Source organism: Bremia lactucae, assembly GCF_004359215.1.
Source record: "Bremia lactucae strain SF5 chromosome Unknown BlacSF5_NotPlaced_19_SHOA01000004.1_2068294bp, whole genome shotgun sequence".
NCBI lineage: Eukaryota > Oomycota > Peronosporomycetes > Peronosporales > Peronosporaceae > Bremia > Bremia lactucae.
Genome location: NW_027152031.1, coordinates 1,370,840 through 1,384,742, shown reverse-complemented (window position 1 = coordinate 1,384,742; position 13,903 = coordinate 1,370,840). Strand labels below are relative to the sequence as shown.

The following is a 13,903-nucleotide window of genomic DNA, read 5'->3' as shown; positions in this document are numbered from 1 at the left end:
AGAGTTTCGGGACGACGCGTTTGCGTCATCCCAGGTACAGGGGTCTGTACCTGTTGTAATCTCAACAGTTCCGCCTGTTGAGAGCCTTGCTGATTCAGCAAGGCTACTTTTTCCTTCATCTCGTCAAGTTCATGTTGTATGAACTTGGCGACGGTTGAATGGAGGGCATCTCTGTCTAAGTTGGACAGTAATGCCAGGATTGCATCGTTTCCTACGGATGAACTCATTCGTTCAACCGCACTCCTTTCTATATCACTTAGAAAGGAGTAGCTTTCAGGGGAAACGTGATGCGTATTCCCACTACCATCTAACATGTCCATGTTAAATGTGGGAAATGTGGTCCTTGGACGGACTACAAAGTGCTACCAGGTGTAACGGGGCACTACGACTTGTACTGTTTCAGTACAAGTCCACTTCACACTGCTTCAGTTGTGAGTGGTGCCTTTCGTTAGGTGACGTACACTGTACGTGCAGAGGAAGACTTCCCTTAAGTCAAGTTAACTTAAGAGGGTAAAATGAAAACTGTATTAATATAGTTAAGTGTCTCTTAATCTAACTTCGTAAATGCTGACTTAACTATAACCTAATACTAAACATGTTTATAATTTTTATCTCTATCTTATCTTGTAACTCTCTTTGATTACTTCTACAGCTGATTAGTCTGCTGAATAAATAGATATAATGGCCTATACCAATTTATGGATAAGAATTCAGGATATTACTATATAAAGTAATATCCTTCAAATATTATCTACCTTTCAGATATAATATTAATTAACAACCTTTAAGTGTTAGTTTCATGTAACGATACACCCCATTACAATAATTAAGTTAGCATTTACAAAGATAGGAAAAGAGAAACTTAATTATATTAATACAGTTTTCATTTTACCTTCTTTAAGCTAGTTGTTACCTTAAAGAGAAGTCTTACTCTGCACGTACTACTGTACGTGAAATAACGTAGGGCACCACTCGCAACTGAAGCAGTGCGAAGTGGACTTGTACTGAAGCAGTGCGAAGTGGACTTGTACTGAAGCAGTACAAGTCGTAGTGCCCCGTTACAAGTGGCATATCTCTTACGTGAAAACAGGAGTAAAAATGAATGTAACGCTCTCAGAATGATGACATGATAAATTTATATTTGTATGCGTTCTGATTGGACATTATTCGGGGGGGGCATACAAATAGCAAAGGGGGGGGCTTGATTAATCATTACAAGTCAAAAGAAGCTCTTACATAAATTCACATTCATACGTCAACATAAATTCACTCACAAACCGAATGAGCACCGCTAGATTGCGCAATTGGCGGTGCGTTGTATCCAAAGCTCATATCGCTTGCATTCCTGAAAATATGTATGCGTTATTTTTACATGTTCTACTCTTCTCGATTGCATCAATCGCAGCGGCGAAATCATACAGTCTGACACCATCCGCTCGAATGGTAACCAAGACAGCCACGAGCTCTCGAAAGCAGCTACTTGTTTCAGTTCTCCTCAGAATCCTGTACATAAAGAAAATTTAACGACTGTTGAATCTAATAAGCAAGAGCATGTGACGCCATCAATATCCCTTGCAACAAAATCACTGCGCAAGGACGAATTCGGCCGTGATATAGTCGAGGATAAGCGGCCTAAAAAGCATAGGAAGAAGAAAAACTGGCATACGAAAGATAACAAAGGAAAATATCGCCGAGACAGTATCTGCAATAGATCGAGATCGCAGAGTCCTCAAGGCCCTTTTGTTGAAACACATCCACCTCCGGACCCGTACCGTCCACAAGTATGTTAAGTTAAAAAACGCGATGTGGTGTCACGAAGTAATATATTGACTCTTGATCATTTTAGTTGGATGAGAATCGAGGCAGACGTCTGCATCGCCGTGGTTATCGAAGGAGTCGAGCTCGAAGCATACGTAGCCGAAGTCGTTCACGCCGTCCAAACAGGAGTCGAAGCCGTGACGAAGCAAGGCCTCAAAATTGCCATTACCAGCGCCAATCTCGATCGCGGTCCCGACCACGTTATAGCAAAAGTCAGAATCGAAGCCTAAGTCGAAGTCCGATGGCTTCAAGATCTCATCGTAGACGCTCATCTCCTTTAATGGAGCACCGATGGTCTCACAATGCATTCGATGATCGCAGTCCAAGTCCACCGCGCCAAGTAAATCCTCTTTATCGACCAGAACCTGAGGCTTGGGTTTCACGAGCAGGCGGCGTGTACATGCCTCGTAAATAGCTTAGTATATCCAAAAAACACAGGAAACCTCTCGAGTTTTTTATTATATATCGGGTAAATCTCGATTCTTAGCTGTACTGAAAAGTGAAAGCAAGAATTTATAGATACTGATCGGCGTGGGTCTTAGTATTTGCTGCGTGGCTCATTGCTCTGTATATTTTAAGCCCTCCATCCTACTAATAAGTCTACGCCGAATTGCGGTAAAAGTTATGCATTTGGCGACTTCAAGGAAAGTGGCTTTATCTCGACTGACTGTAACGCAAATAGATCCTGTCCAAAAGATGCGACTCAAATCTATTGCACATTTACATTAAGACTAAAGCTGAGAATCCACTTATCGACGAGATGAAATTGCATTCAATATTTTAAACACTGTTACGTTAATAGAAAAAAATTTCGGTCTGAGGACAATCGTCAAAATCAAACCGTCTTGCATACACCTAGAGAAAGTACAATGAAAGCACGAGTGTTATGAAAAGGCAGCCTTCATAAGTTTCTACTCAGATAATCCTCGTAAGCACTCTTCGGGCGCGTAGTGATCCTCAAGATAGCGCGATAAAGATTGTAACTGCTCGAAAACAATTTTGACCTTCTCAATACAGATTTCCATGTCTTTTTCAGTGCCATAGGTGCTGCGCGCAAAAGTGCGGTAATTTGAGACCAGGTGGATCTTGTTACCCAATTCAGTGTGAATCTCCTTGACCAGCTGAAGAAACTCGGTACATGCTGTACTAAAGGCTAATGACGAGCTTTCATCGGATGTTACGCGTGGCGCCACTAAAGACATGGCAGTAGCCGCTGTTTGCAGCACAGTCACTAGTTTCTACAGGCAGGCAGCGTTGCTATGAGAGTTTTCGCGCCCTCATAGAAGGATTTGATAATACTGAGCGAAATAGACACACCTTTTCTACGGCGTTAAGCGTCTGTAATACTGCTACGTGCCGCGAGCTGGACCACGGGTCGCTCACATCGGAAAAATGGACGCGACTGTCGCTTTCGCCTTCCATGAGCATAAAGCTTCTTGTAATAATAAAATTTAGAAAATTGTTTGACTGCAAAACTCTATTTATAAAAAAAAATCGTGGCACTGCGACACTAAATTTCCTTTTAGATTTATAGAAAATATAAAAAATAATATGTCAACATAATTTGTTGATAGTTAGTGGTGTAATGGGGCACACATCGGTTGGAGAACCGTTGTTGTAGTATATTTGCTTTATGGGTAAAATACCCTTTTATCCAATCCTAAAAATAGTTAACTACTTAAATCCCATTTAATATGGGTAACAAATGTGGTCGCCGCCAGATTTATATCTGGCGGCCGAAATCTTCTTTAATGTATCTAGGAATTGGTTTGAGATTAAAGAATTAAATAAAGTGCAGTTTTAGTCACGCTAGTCTTACCATTGTTAACTAGCTATATCGCTGGACTCGATCAAATTTCGGCTGATTTAATCGGCAGACCAACCTTTTAAACCAGGTGCTCTCGAAAATGTATGTAGGCGGGCATGTCTTAATGCGGCCACGCTCTACTTAAGCTCAACCCTATTTAACGGGCTATTGTTGCCCTAATGTTACACAGTCCCCGTTAAGTACACTTGGTAATCTTAAAAGGATGGTAAATTACTGCAATAAAGTAATTAGACCCGCCACTCGGGTGTGGTTCACATTTGTGACCGACCCATGTGTATGTAATGCATATAGGTGCATTCACATTAGGAGGGATGACATCCGTTACGCGAGGTGTCTAGAAATATAAGCTCGCCATACATAATAGTTTTATCTACAGAGATGACATTTTTGACTGGTAAAAATACGTATTTATATTTAATACGATTAAATATAAATCAGTCTGAAAACTACTTAGAAAGTGCGCATGAGGAGCCAGATTACCGCTCCTGTGACGACACTTTACTAGAGTACTTAGTGTGTTGGGTGAGGTCTAACGCGCCCATCGCAACTACCTCACTGCACGTAAGATAAGACGATCTAACCGCTTCCTCGCTGTGCTTGGGTGTGTGCTTAAGTAGAGCGTGGCCGCAATAAGACGTGGCCGTCTACCCTTGGTAGCACTCGAAATCCTTCCCACGACCCGCATCTCTGCGCGGGTACGTGAGGATGACCCTCAACATCGATTAGTCTCATTTCCCCCAACCTCTCCGAACATCATTGGGGGGGGCAGGGCACTTGGCGCAGGGACTTGTTGAAAAAGCCCCAGCTAGGCTCTTAAGCAGTTCTCCTGAGCAACATGTTGCTAAGTTGGAGCAGTTTGAGGCATTCGTGCTCGGACTGCGAAGAGGCGCGTCCAACGCACAGAGCCATGCTGCAGCGGAGTCTGTCACTCGGATCTAGGATGAGCTGAGGCGCAAGCAGGCTCGGAGCGAGGCTCTTAGCAGGACTGTTGAGACAATTGCCACAGGCAAACTGTGTTGTCGAAACACGCGATCGATGAGCCTCGTGTACCTTCACCCATCAATGGTATCCGGCACGGCCGCCAAGTGAGCCATTTTGCTCAATCGGTCAGCGAAGACCACTATGCCGGAGTTACCGGCTGAATGTTTCGGTAGACCGAAAACAAAATCCATACTATTGGACTCATAACCCCTATGCGTACGTAGACTTTGTCAGTGGTGCAGCAGCATGCGCTGAGGTATTAACACGTTTGTAGGTTTCGCATGTGCGAACGTATGTGCTGACCCATTTATAAAGTTTAAGCCACCAATAAATCTGGCTTACAGAGCCGTAGGTATTTTCTCTACCGATATGACCACCAAGGACAGTATCGTGTGCCTTGTAGAGGATTCGGTACTTCATAGCTGATCTACACACTAAAGAGCACTGACTCGGGTTTTAAATTGTCAGCACGTTTGCGTGCAAGATTACATCGATTTTCTATCGATAACGACCTGTTGCTTTATTGCACGGACGCTGCGGATCCTCCGCGCGTCGTAGCAGAGCTACACACTGTTCATCCTTGGCGTAGCCGAACGGATTAATTCAGTAATAAACGAATTTATAGTCGTCATTTGAGAGAGCTCATAGTCCGGCCTGGGTGATAACGTATCGGCCAAAGCATTCTGCTTGCCAGGCTTATACTTCACCTCGAAGTTGTATTCGGCCAAGAAGGATAGCCATCGGCCATTCTATGTGAGAGATGGGGCAACTTAGTCGCAGTGCGTGATGACGCGTGATCTGTATATATTACACGGCTTAGAGCCGAGCAGATGAACTCAGAATTTGACGAGAGCATACTTCATAGCAAGTAACTATTTGTTGTGAGCTGGGTAGCTTTTTTCCGCAGCTTTAAGCTGTCTAGACTAGAAAGCAATAACACATTCACGCCCATCAGCATCTGTTTGTATGAGAGCACTGCCAATGGCAAAATTCGATGCGTCAAAGACGACACTGAAATGCCAACTTAGATTTGGGTAGTCCAGCACCATTCTGTATCTTCTTAAGGAGATAAGATAATGGCCTAGCCATATCAGCGTAATTTTCGCTCGTCATTGTCGATTTATTCCGTGCCAAGCACGAGGCGGGAATGGTACGAGAGAGCAAATCTCCTCATTCGACACCGACATTTTGTGTCAAAAAACAAAAGGTAAATGGTGCATTGTACATGCTTATAATAAGCTTAACGCTGTCCCTATACCAGCGCAAACCTCCATTTTTAGAAAGGATGTTCTTCAGAGCAATATGGTGGGATGTACAATGTACAGTGCACTGGACTTAGTCGATGATACTACCACTGCACTTGCGAGCTAGCGATATCCCGCTTACAGCAGTTAGCACCCCAAGCGGTATGTTATGGGAGTGGTTGGTTATGCCACAACGGCTTTCCAACGCCCCGGCAACATTTAATCGTCTAGTGATGCAATTTCTCCGCCCTCATTGAGGTTATGCACAGACTTGTTCTGATGACATTTTTGTCCATAGTTGCGGAGAAGGGTTGGTCGGATATAAGAAAACATTTAGACCATTTGCGAGCAGGGCTCGAGTGTATGAGCACAAATGTTTTGTATGCTAATGCATCTCAATGCATTTTTGGCGCAGAAGAAATTTCTTTCTTAGGGTGCTTCATTAAGAAGCGAGTCCTTAGAGCGGACCCCGCTAAGGTAAAAGCCATAGTAAATTGGGCCGTTCCTAAAATCCAAAAAGATTTGCGTAAGTGGTTGGGTCTCGCCAATTATTTACACAAATGTTCACACTGCTCCCTTGGTAAAGGCCACTGCCGTGTGATACAGTATTTGGTTCCCGGAACCAAGTCAATTTCATGACGGAAACCTCTATCCGGAGGTAAAGCAGATGGTGTATTAGAACATACCACATCTAGGAATTCCTTAATCAAGGAATAAAATGGATCCGTAGGATCTTTAAGGATCGATGACCCACTCCGCGCACTTAGTGCAGCTATGTCATCCAGGACAGCTTCGTCCAGAAGTGACGATGAGTTTAACCCAATCATATGCCGAATGACCACATTCTCAAATAAGTCGCCAGCCTTTAAGGCTCGGCAGCACTCATCGATAGACATTCCGACTAGCTCTAAAAGAACATGTAACGAAGGGATTGCTGCAACGCTAACTTCTCCCTCAAATTAACCGGTTACACCATTGACAAGCAAGTGCTATTGCTCACACGTGTCACTTTGTGAGGGTATATACGCTTCGCGTCTCCCCTGTCTTAGAGTAGAGACAATACGCCTCTTAGAGGCCGGGACATTCAGGTCCCCAAATTTTTAGCCTTTATTGTTTCTATACAAAACATGGTGTTTAATTTGACATCCGACAAGGAGTAAGGTAACTCAACTTCCTTATCCAGCGAACGTTTACGTGTCGCTTCACGTGCATTAGAAGGGTTTGACCCAAAATGCCCTGGCGAACGGCCAGAAGTGTCATTATTGACACTCAGTATGGTGCCACCTCGGCCGACAACACTCGGTGGACTTAGACGTGCCACTTCACGTATCTCAGGGATATTGCACCTTTGAGGTCCTGGCGAACCGCCAACAGTGTCACTACTGACACTCAGTATGGTGCCACCTCGGCCGACCATACTCGGTGGACTTAGACGTGCTATTCCACGTACTTCAGGGATATTGCACCCTTCATGACTCGGCCTTAGGCCTTCAATGCTTTTAGCATTCAGTGAATCGTTATTACAACGAGTGTCACTCGACGGAGTACGTGCCGTTCCACTTCCTTCTTCTGAGTCGGGCTCAGAATTAATGTTTTCATCATTGGAGTTTTTAAAGGCAGGCATTCAATGTCTAAAACATTGACAGTCTCAGTCACTGATCTGCGCCAATAGCGCTTTTGTTGCCTAGCAAAGGTGGGTTCGTGACTCTCCAAACTTCGCTAGGAACATTGCGCGTGGCGCCTAAGGTCTAAGACCTTCAATCGACCCATGGCTCATGGTGTTCTAGCCAGGCCGTACCAAGGATGAGATCATATATCGAATTCAAATCAAGGACGAGACAGCGTTCCATACTATCAAAATTCAGAAACTTTATACCTGAGTTCAATGGAACTTTAAGTACAGTGACAAGAGTCCCAGTAGCCAAGCGAAGAGTGATTGTATCACCTTCATGCGCTTTAAGCGCCTCAACGTATTGTTGACTTCCTTCACTTCCTTCAAGGAAAAGGCATCGAGCATAATTGCAATACGCTCCTGAGTCAATTAAAATTGACCACGGCTTATCAAAGCCCTTTACAGTCGCTTGAGCGACTGGCAAGCCAGGCTTGTACTCTCGCCCCGTGTCATTGAGCACCGAGCTAATTGGGGCTAGTTTCTGTTTGTTCTCACCTCGTTGAGGTTCAACAGAGCCTAGGTCTTCCCCAGTAGGGCGCCCCGCACCTACGGGGTGTCGGGGTTTTCCCGCACCGTACCAGATCTCTGGTATAGGTCGGAGTTGAAGCTCTTTCGAGCTTTACGCGAATTTCGAAGAGGGCAGGCAGGGCGTAAATGTTTCGTGCTTCCACACATATAACATCTACGGATGGTCTTATGCTGTTCCACAGCTTGAAGAGCCTCTTCTCCTTCCCTAACGAGGCTTAAATCCATGGGTTCCGCTCTATTAGACGGACGCATGTGCTCGAAGAGCTTGTTCGGTAAACAGGCGTGCTAACGCGAGCAGACTCAAATTCGAACTCAGCGCGTGGCGCTATAGCAACTGCCTCTTCGAAAGTAGCAGGATGAGATCGGGCAACGCCCTCATTGAGAGCCCCCATATAGATCGTTACGACAATTTGTTCTTGCACCGGGTCTTGATGCATAGATCCAATGAGAGTTCTTAACTCCTGGACAAAGTCCCCTAGGGTTCGTTTACCCTGTCGAGTCGCTAGGAGCCGTGCTCGCATGTGAAAAGCTTGATTAGGAGGTGCAAACATGTTGGTCATGTGCTGTTTCACCGATTCCCATGAGGGAAAGTGTCGTTTACGGAATGGCTCTACTCTCAGGTTTGGAAATTGCCATAGCCACCTTTTGCCGTTCTGTTAAGAACAAGGCGGAATCAATGGACATTTCCATCTGCTTAATCCAAAAAGGGAGGTTTTCTCCCTCTTTTCCCTCAAATGTCTTCACATTTACAGCTAGAGGGCGAGCCCTCGGCTCTGAGTCAGGTACAGAGATGTACCGGGTCCCAGATTTATATCTGGCTGCTGCCGGTCCTTTACTGACTGATTAAGGAGGCTTGGTATCGCATGAAGGCTTCAAGCCTAGCATGCAGGGCGTCTGGTCCCTAAGAGATAGTAAATTCCACGTGTTCAAGCCCAAATAAAGTTTTGAGCTTGTCATAAGCGGCGCGTTGCGCTTCTGAAAGCTCTGGAACCTCTTCTATTTTCGTGAATGTTTAGTCTTGTAAAGATTCAGGCGTAGATTGACTTCGAGTGCTATCAGGTGTAGCGGAGCTACCTCGCTCCCAAAGTCAGAGGACGATTTCAGACTTAAAGAGTCACTTAGTTCTATTGAACTAATGGGTTTAACAACTCAGGGAGTTGTACAAGCTATTAAAGCTTAAGGAATCCTAGTTCAAGGGATTCAGGAGTTCGTAGAATCAAGTGAGAACTTGTAACGGGATAAAGTTGCCCTAATGTTACACAGTACCCGTTAAGTGAACTTTGTGTACTTCAAGGGATGGTCAATTACTAAATAATAGTAATTAGACCCAGCACTCGGGCGTGGTGCACATTTGTGACCAACCCTTGTGTATGTGATGCACATGGGTGCATTCACATTAGGAGGGATGACGCCCAGCGTCATCCGTGATGACGGCTAGCGTCATCCGTTACGCGAGGTAACTATAAAGATACGCTCGCAATACATATTAAATGATATCTATAGAGATAACATTTTAATCGGTAAAAATAGGTATTTGTATTTAATTGTATTAAATAGTAAATCAGTCTAAAAACTACTTCCTACTTGGTAAGTGCGCACGAGGAGACGGATTACCGCTCCCGTGATGACACTTAACCAGAGTACTTAGTGTGTTGGGTGAGGTCGCTTGCGCGCCCACCACAACTACCTCACTGCACGCAAGAGAAGCAGGTTAAACCGCTTCCTCGCTGTGCTAGGGTGTGTGTCTAAGTAGAGCGTGGCCGCATTACGACGTGCCCGCCTACACTACTAGTGTCCAAGAGGATATATCTTAGAAAGGCTTCTATCTCTCACAGACCAATGCGCAAGCCTTAAAAAAGGCACTTAACGCTTTAAGATCAAAAGGGGCGTCAACAAAATTTCCTGCGGTAGCGCAGTGGAAATGGCATTTCTGTCGAAATATAAATCGCTCTTATTTTTTGAATGCTCTAAAGCAGGCAGTAATTTTTATTTGAAAATACAACTGTATTGGAAAGATCCACCCCGAAAAATGGTGCATTTTCGTAGCACGCGCGGTGGCGTCCGTGGTCTTACCTTTGAACAAGCGGTGCTGACCGGCCTTGCAGCCGATCGCGGCCTTTTCGTTCCTGAAGAAGGTGAATTTCCAACGCTGCCTGATGACGCACTCGATAAGTGGGCGTCGCTGACGTACCAGGAGTTGGCAGTGGAAGTCATGTGCGCTTTTATTGATGATAAGGAGATCTCGCGTGCTCAGCTGCGCTCGATCGTAGACAAAAGCTACAACTCGTCTACCTTTCGCGCTCAAGAGGTGGCACCTGTGGTCAAGGTGACGAAACAGGTGCTGGTGCTAGAGCTTTTTCACGGCCCCACCTTTGCTTTTAAGGACATTGCGCTGCAATTCCTCGGCAATCTATTTGAATTCTTTTTACAGCGCAAGAACGAAACGCTTCCGCCAAGCGCGTTGAAGTACCGAATTACAGTCGTGGGTGCAACCTCTGGTGATACGGGCAGCTCGGCTATCTATGGCTTGCGTGGTAAGGAAAATGTTGATGTTTTTATTCTATTTCCCGAGGGTCGAGTAAGCGCTATTCAACAGCGCCAGATGACCACCGTCTTGGATAAAAACATTCACAATGTGGCCGTTAAGGGCACGTTTGACGATTGTCAGGCTATAGTCAAGGATCTATTTGCCGACGCTGAATTTAAGGCCCAGTATAGCCTCGGTGCTGTCAACTCAATTAATTTTGCCCGTATTCTTGCACAGATCGTTTACTACGTCTGGGCTTACTTTCGCTGTCGCGAGCGAGGCTTTACGGGTGAAATTGCGTTTTCCGTTCCCACTGGTAACTTCGGTGATATCCTTGCCGGATTTTACGCTAATAAGCTCGGCGTGCCGATCGGCAAACTAATTGTGGCAACGAATGAAAATGATATATTGCACCGCTTTTTTTCTACCGGCAAATACCATCGCCACGACATTGAGCACACAATCTCGCCATCCATGGACATTTGTGTGTCGAGCAACTTCGAGCGTTACCTGTTTGCACTTTCTGGTGAGAATCATGACATTCTACGCGGCTGGATGCAGGATTTTGAGCAGACTGGCAAGCTAACTATTTCGGGTGATTTGCTTGCAAAGGCGCAAGACGAAATGGCATCGTATGCGGTGCTCCAGGAAGAGGTATGTTCTACTATCGCCACGTACCGAAAGGTACACCAGTACCTCATTGACCCGCACAGTGCTATTGGCGCGGCTGCTGCCATGCATTTTGGCCGGGAAAAGCTTGCTGATAAGCCTGACTCGACAATTGTTGTCGTCGGCACTGCGCACTACGGAAAATTTTTGCCCGTCGTTTCCATGGCGCTTGGTGTGGCTGAGTCAGAAATCCAGCAGCATCCGATCCTCAAGAATTTGGAATCGCTTCCCACGCAGCTATCAAGTGCCGACAAATCAACTGCTGCTATTGCGAATTACATTCGTAAAATGAATGCAAAGAAGAGCAACGATACGTGCAGCTTTGGCCTGATGTCATCAGCAATCTCCAAGGGTAAGCTTACCACGTTTGCCTTTGCGATTGCGGCTGTCACTGTTGTGCTCTTACTAAGTCGGCGCTCAAAGTATAAGCAATGATAGAATGGCGGTGCATAGAGTCGCACGCTCGTCTAGCAGATAGTTTATGTTCACTATGGGATGGAAACTTTGCAGATGATCGAGGTCAAAACAGAGTTCCGTCTTCACGTGTAAAAAATTGTCGCCACACAGCCTTGCGGGTAGAGATGGATACAAACAGTATGACCTTAATCTTGTTTCTTCTAAATGCATGTCCGACGACTCCATTTCGACGGTGTACCCTTCATTCTTTAATTAATAACGAATTTGGATAAATTCTGTCAGCCTAGTCATGAAATCAAGGACGGCACTTCGTAGCCTGATGATCACGCATCAGTTAGACATTGAACAGTGTCTACAATATAGTGCAGTCACTAACACATACACCGCATTGCGCCGTCTGATTCTGTGCAAGGTATGCTTTTTGATGCTGCCGTTGAAGACTCTCACGTGTGACCGTAACGACGTTCGGAAATCCATTTTTTAATTCATTACACGGAGGTCGAAACCTTTGCTGAGAAGGCTTTGCTGGTTCTTTCGGCGAAAACGAGATACGCTCCTTCGTGTATTGGTTTTCATAAGAGTATTCACCCGGCCTAGTTCGTGATAGAACGCGCCGCCATCCTGGAGGTAACTGCGCAATTTTTCTTGGCTCAGTCGGCGACAAAAGTCGCCCTACCGGCACAATAAGCTTTTTAAAAGCATCAACAACATTCGTGGCGTCCAGGGCTGAAGTTTCTAGAAACTCCATCGAATGCTTTGCTGCAAATCTGGCGGCTTCAAGCGTCGACACTTTTCGACTTTGCGGCAAATGAGCAAGGTCGCATTTATTTCCCACTAGAATAAGGACAAGACTTTGATGCGAATGCTCAAGCACCTGGGCTAACCACCCTGTAACATGCTCAAACGAGCTTCGATTCGTAATATCGTAGACAATCATTGCGCCCACTGCATTGCGATAGTAGGCAGCAGTAAGTGACTGAAATCGCTCTTGCCCCGCAGTGTCCCAAATCTGTGCCTTGAGTCGTCTGTCTCCGACACGAATGGTTTTGGTGGCAAACTCAAAACCCACGGTCTGCACGCTGTGAGGCATGTACTTGTTCTTAGTAAAGCGCATGACAAGATTGGATTTGCCTACGGCTGAATCCCCAATAAGAACCACCTTGAGAATAGTCTCAGCCATTGGAGAAGAGACTGATGACGAGAAGCGCGGGCTGTAAGACGCTGAAGTAGAAGACTCAGCTGTTGTCGAACCTTTGACGGTAGGGCTTGACTGCGTAGAACACGTAGAATATTGCATATCATTTCGGCGTGTAATTTGGTGTTGAGCTACTTCGCTTGCTGAAACGTATTGCTGCAGTAGGTTTCTCTTGACCGCTGTATTACTGACGTTGCAGCTCGTGTCGAGAGGAGAGGAGGGTGTGGACAAATACGAAGTGGCTGAGGAAGGCGTCAGCAGCTCGCGCGTATTTTCTGTCGTCATGGTGAGGAAAGCAGGTAATATCGGGTATCAAGCTTGCGCAAGTGGCTTGTGGGTGAAGGCGACGCCTCGGCAGAACGAGAAAAGTTGGTTATTCAGTTTTTGGGCGGAATCAATCGCATGATTGTAAAACGCGTGAATTATATCGACTATTTTGAACGACGATATCGTAAATAAATGACAATTTGACGTGATTATTTACAATCATTGTTATGCATATCAGAAGACCAATTCTCAAGAGCTAATTCTCTTTAGGCCGACGGCCTCGTCACGTCGACCATTTCCCATGTAGAATAAAGAGACGGGCTGTTCGAGAGATAATAAAGTCGTTTTTCTAATATCAAGCTGTTAAATTGGTGTAGAATAGGAAGCTTATTGACGAAGTAGTAAATGGGAAACTAATATGTATTATGTAGGCGGGCACGTCGTAATGCGGCCACGCTCTACTTAGACACACACCCTAGCACAGCGAGGTATCGGTTAAACCTGCTTCTCTTGCGTGCAGTGAGGTAGTTGTGGTGGGCGCGCAAGCGACCTCACCCAACACACTAAGTACTCTGGTTAAGTGTCATCACGGGAGCGGTAATCCGTCTCCTCGTGCGCACTTACCCAGTAGGAAAGTAGTTTTCAGACTGATTTATATTTAATACAATTAAATACAAATACCTATTTTACCGATTAAAATGTTATCTCTATAGATATCATTTAATATGTATTGCGAGCGTATCTTTATAGATACCTC

At 45.3% G+C, this 13,903-nt stretch overlaps 4 protein-coding genes across 4 annotated transcripts; 1 reads left to right on the top strand and 3 right to left on the bottom strand.

The window, feature by feature from the left end:
- Positions 1-1,811: 1,811 nt before the first annotated feature.
- CCR75_007860 (uncharacterized protein) lies at positions 1,812-2,126 on the bottom strand (the record flags this gene model as incomplete). The annotated part of the gene is made up of 1 exon (XM_067965916.1): positions 1,812-2,126. The coding sequence occupies one exon, from the start codon at positions 2,124-2,126 to the stop codon at positions 1,812-1,814; it is 315 nt and encodes a 104-aa protein (XP_067821453.1).
- Positions 2,127-2,407: 281 nt separating this feature from the next.
- On the bottom strand, positions 2,408-3,240 carry CCR75_007861 (uncharacterized protein; the record flags this gene model as incomplete). The annotated part of the gene is made up of 2 exons (XM_067965917.1): positions 2,408-3,056; positions 3,136-3,240. The coding sequence occupies 2 exons, from the start codon at positions 3,238-3,240 to the stop codon at positions 2,730-2,732; spliced, it is 432 nt and encodes a 143-aa protein (XP_067821454.1). The 3' UTR covers positions 2,408-2,729.
- A 6,860-nt stretch (positions 3,241-10,100) lies between these two features.
- On the top strand, positions 10,101-11,702 carry CCR75_007862 (uncharacterized protein; the record flags this gene model as incomplete). Its single annotated transcript, XM_067965918.1, has 1 exon — positions 10,101-11,702. The coding sequence occupies one exon, from the start codon at positions 10,101-10,103 to the stop codon at positions 11,700-11,702; it is 1,602 nt and encodes a 533-aa protein (XP_067821455.1).
- A 334-nt stretch (positions 11,703-12,036) lies between these two features.
- On the bottom strand, positions 12,037-13,164 carry CCR75_007863 (uncharacterized protein; the record flags this gene model as incomplete). The annotated part of the gene is made up of 1 exon (XM_067965919.1): positions 12,037-13,164. The coding sequence occupies one exon, from the start codon at positions 13,162-13,164 to the stop codon at positions 12,037-12,039; it is 1,128 nt and encodes a 375-aa protein (XP_067821456.1).
- Positions 13,165-13,903: the final 739 nt, after the last annotated feature.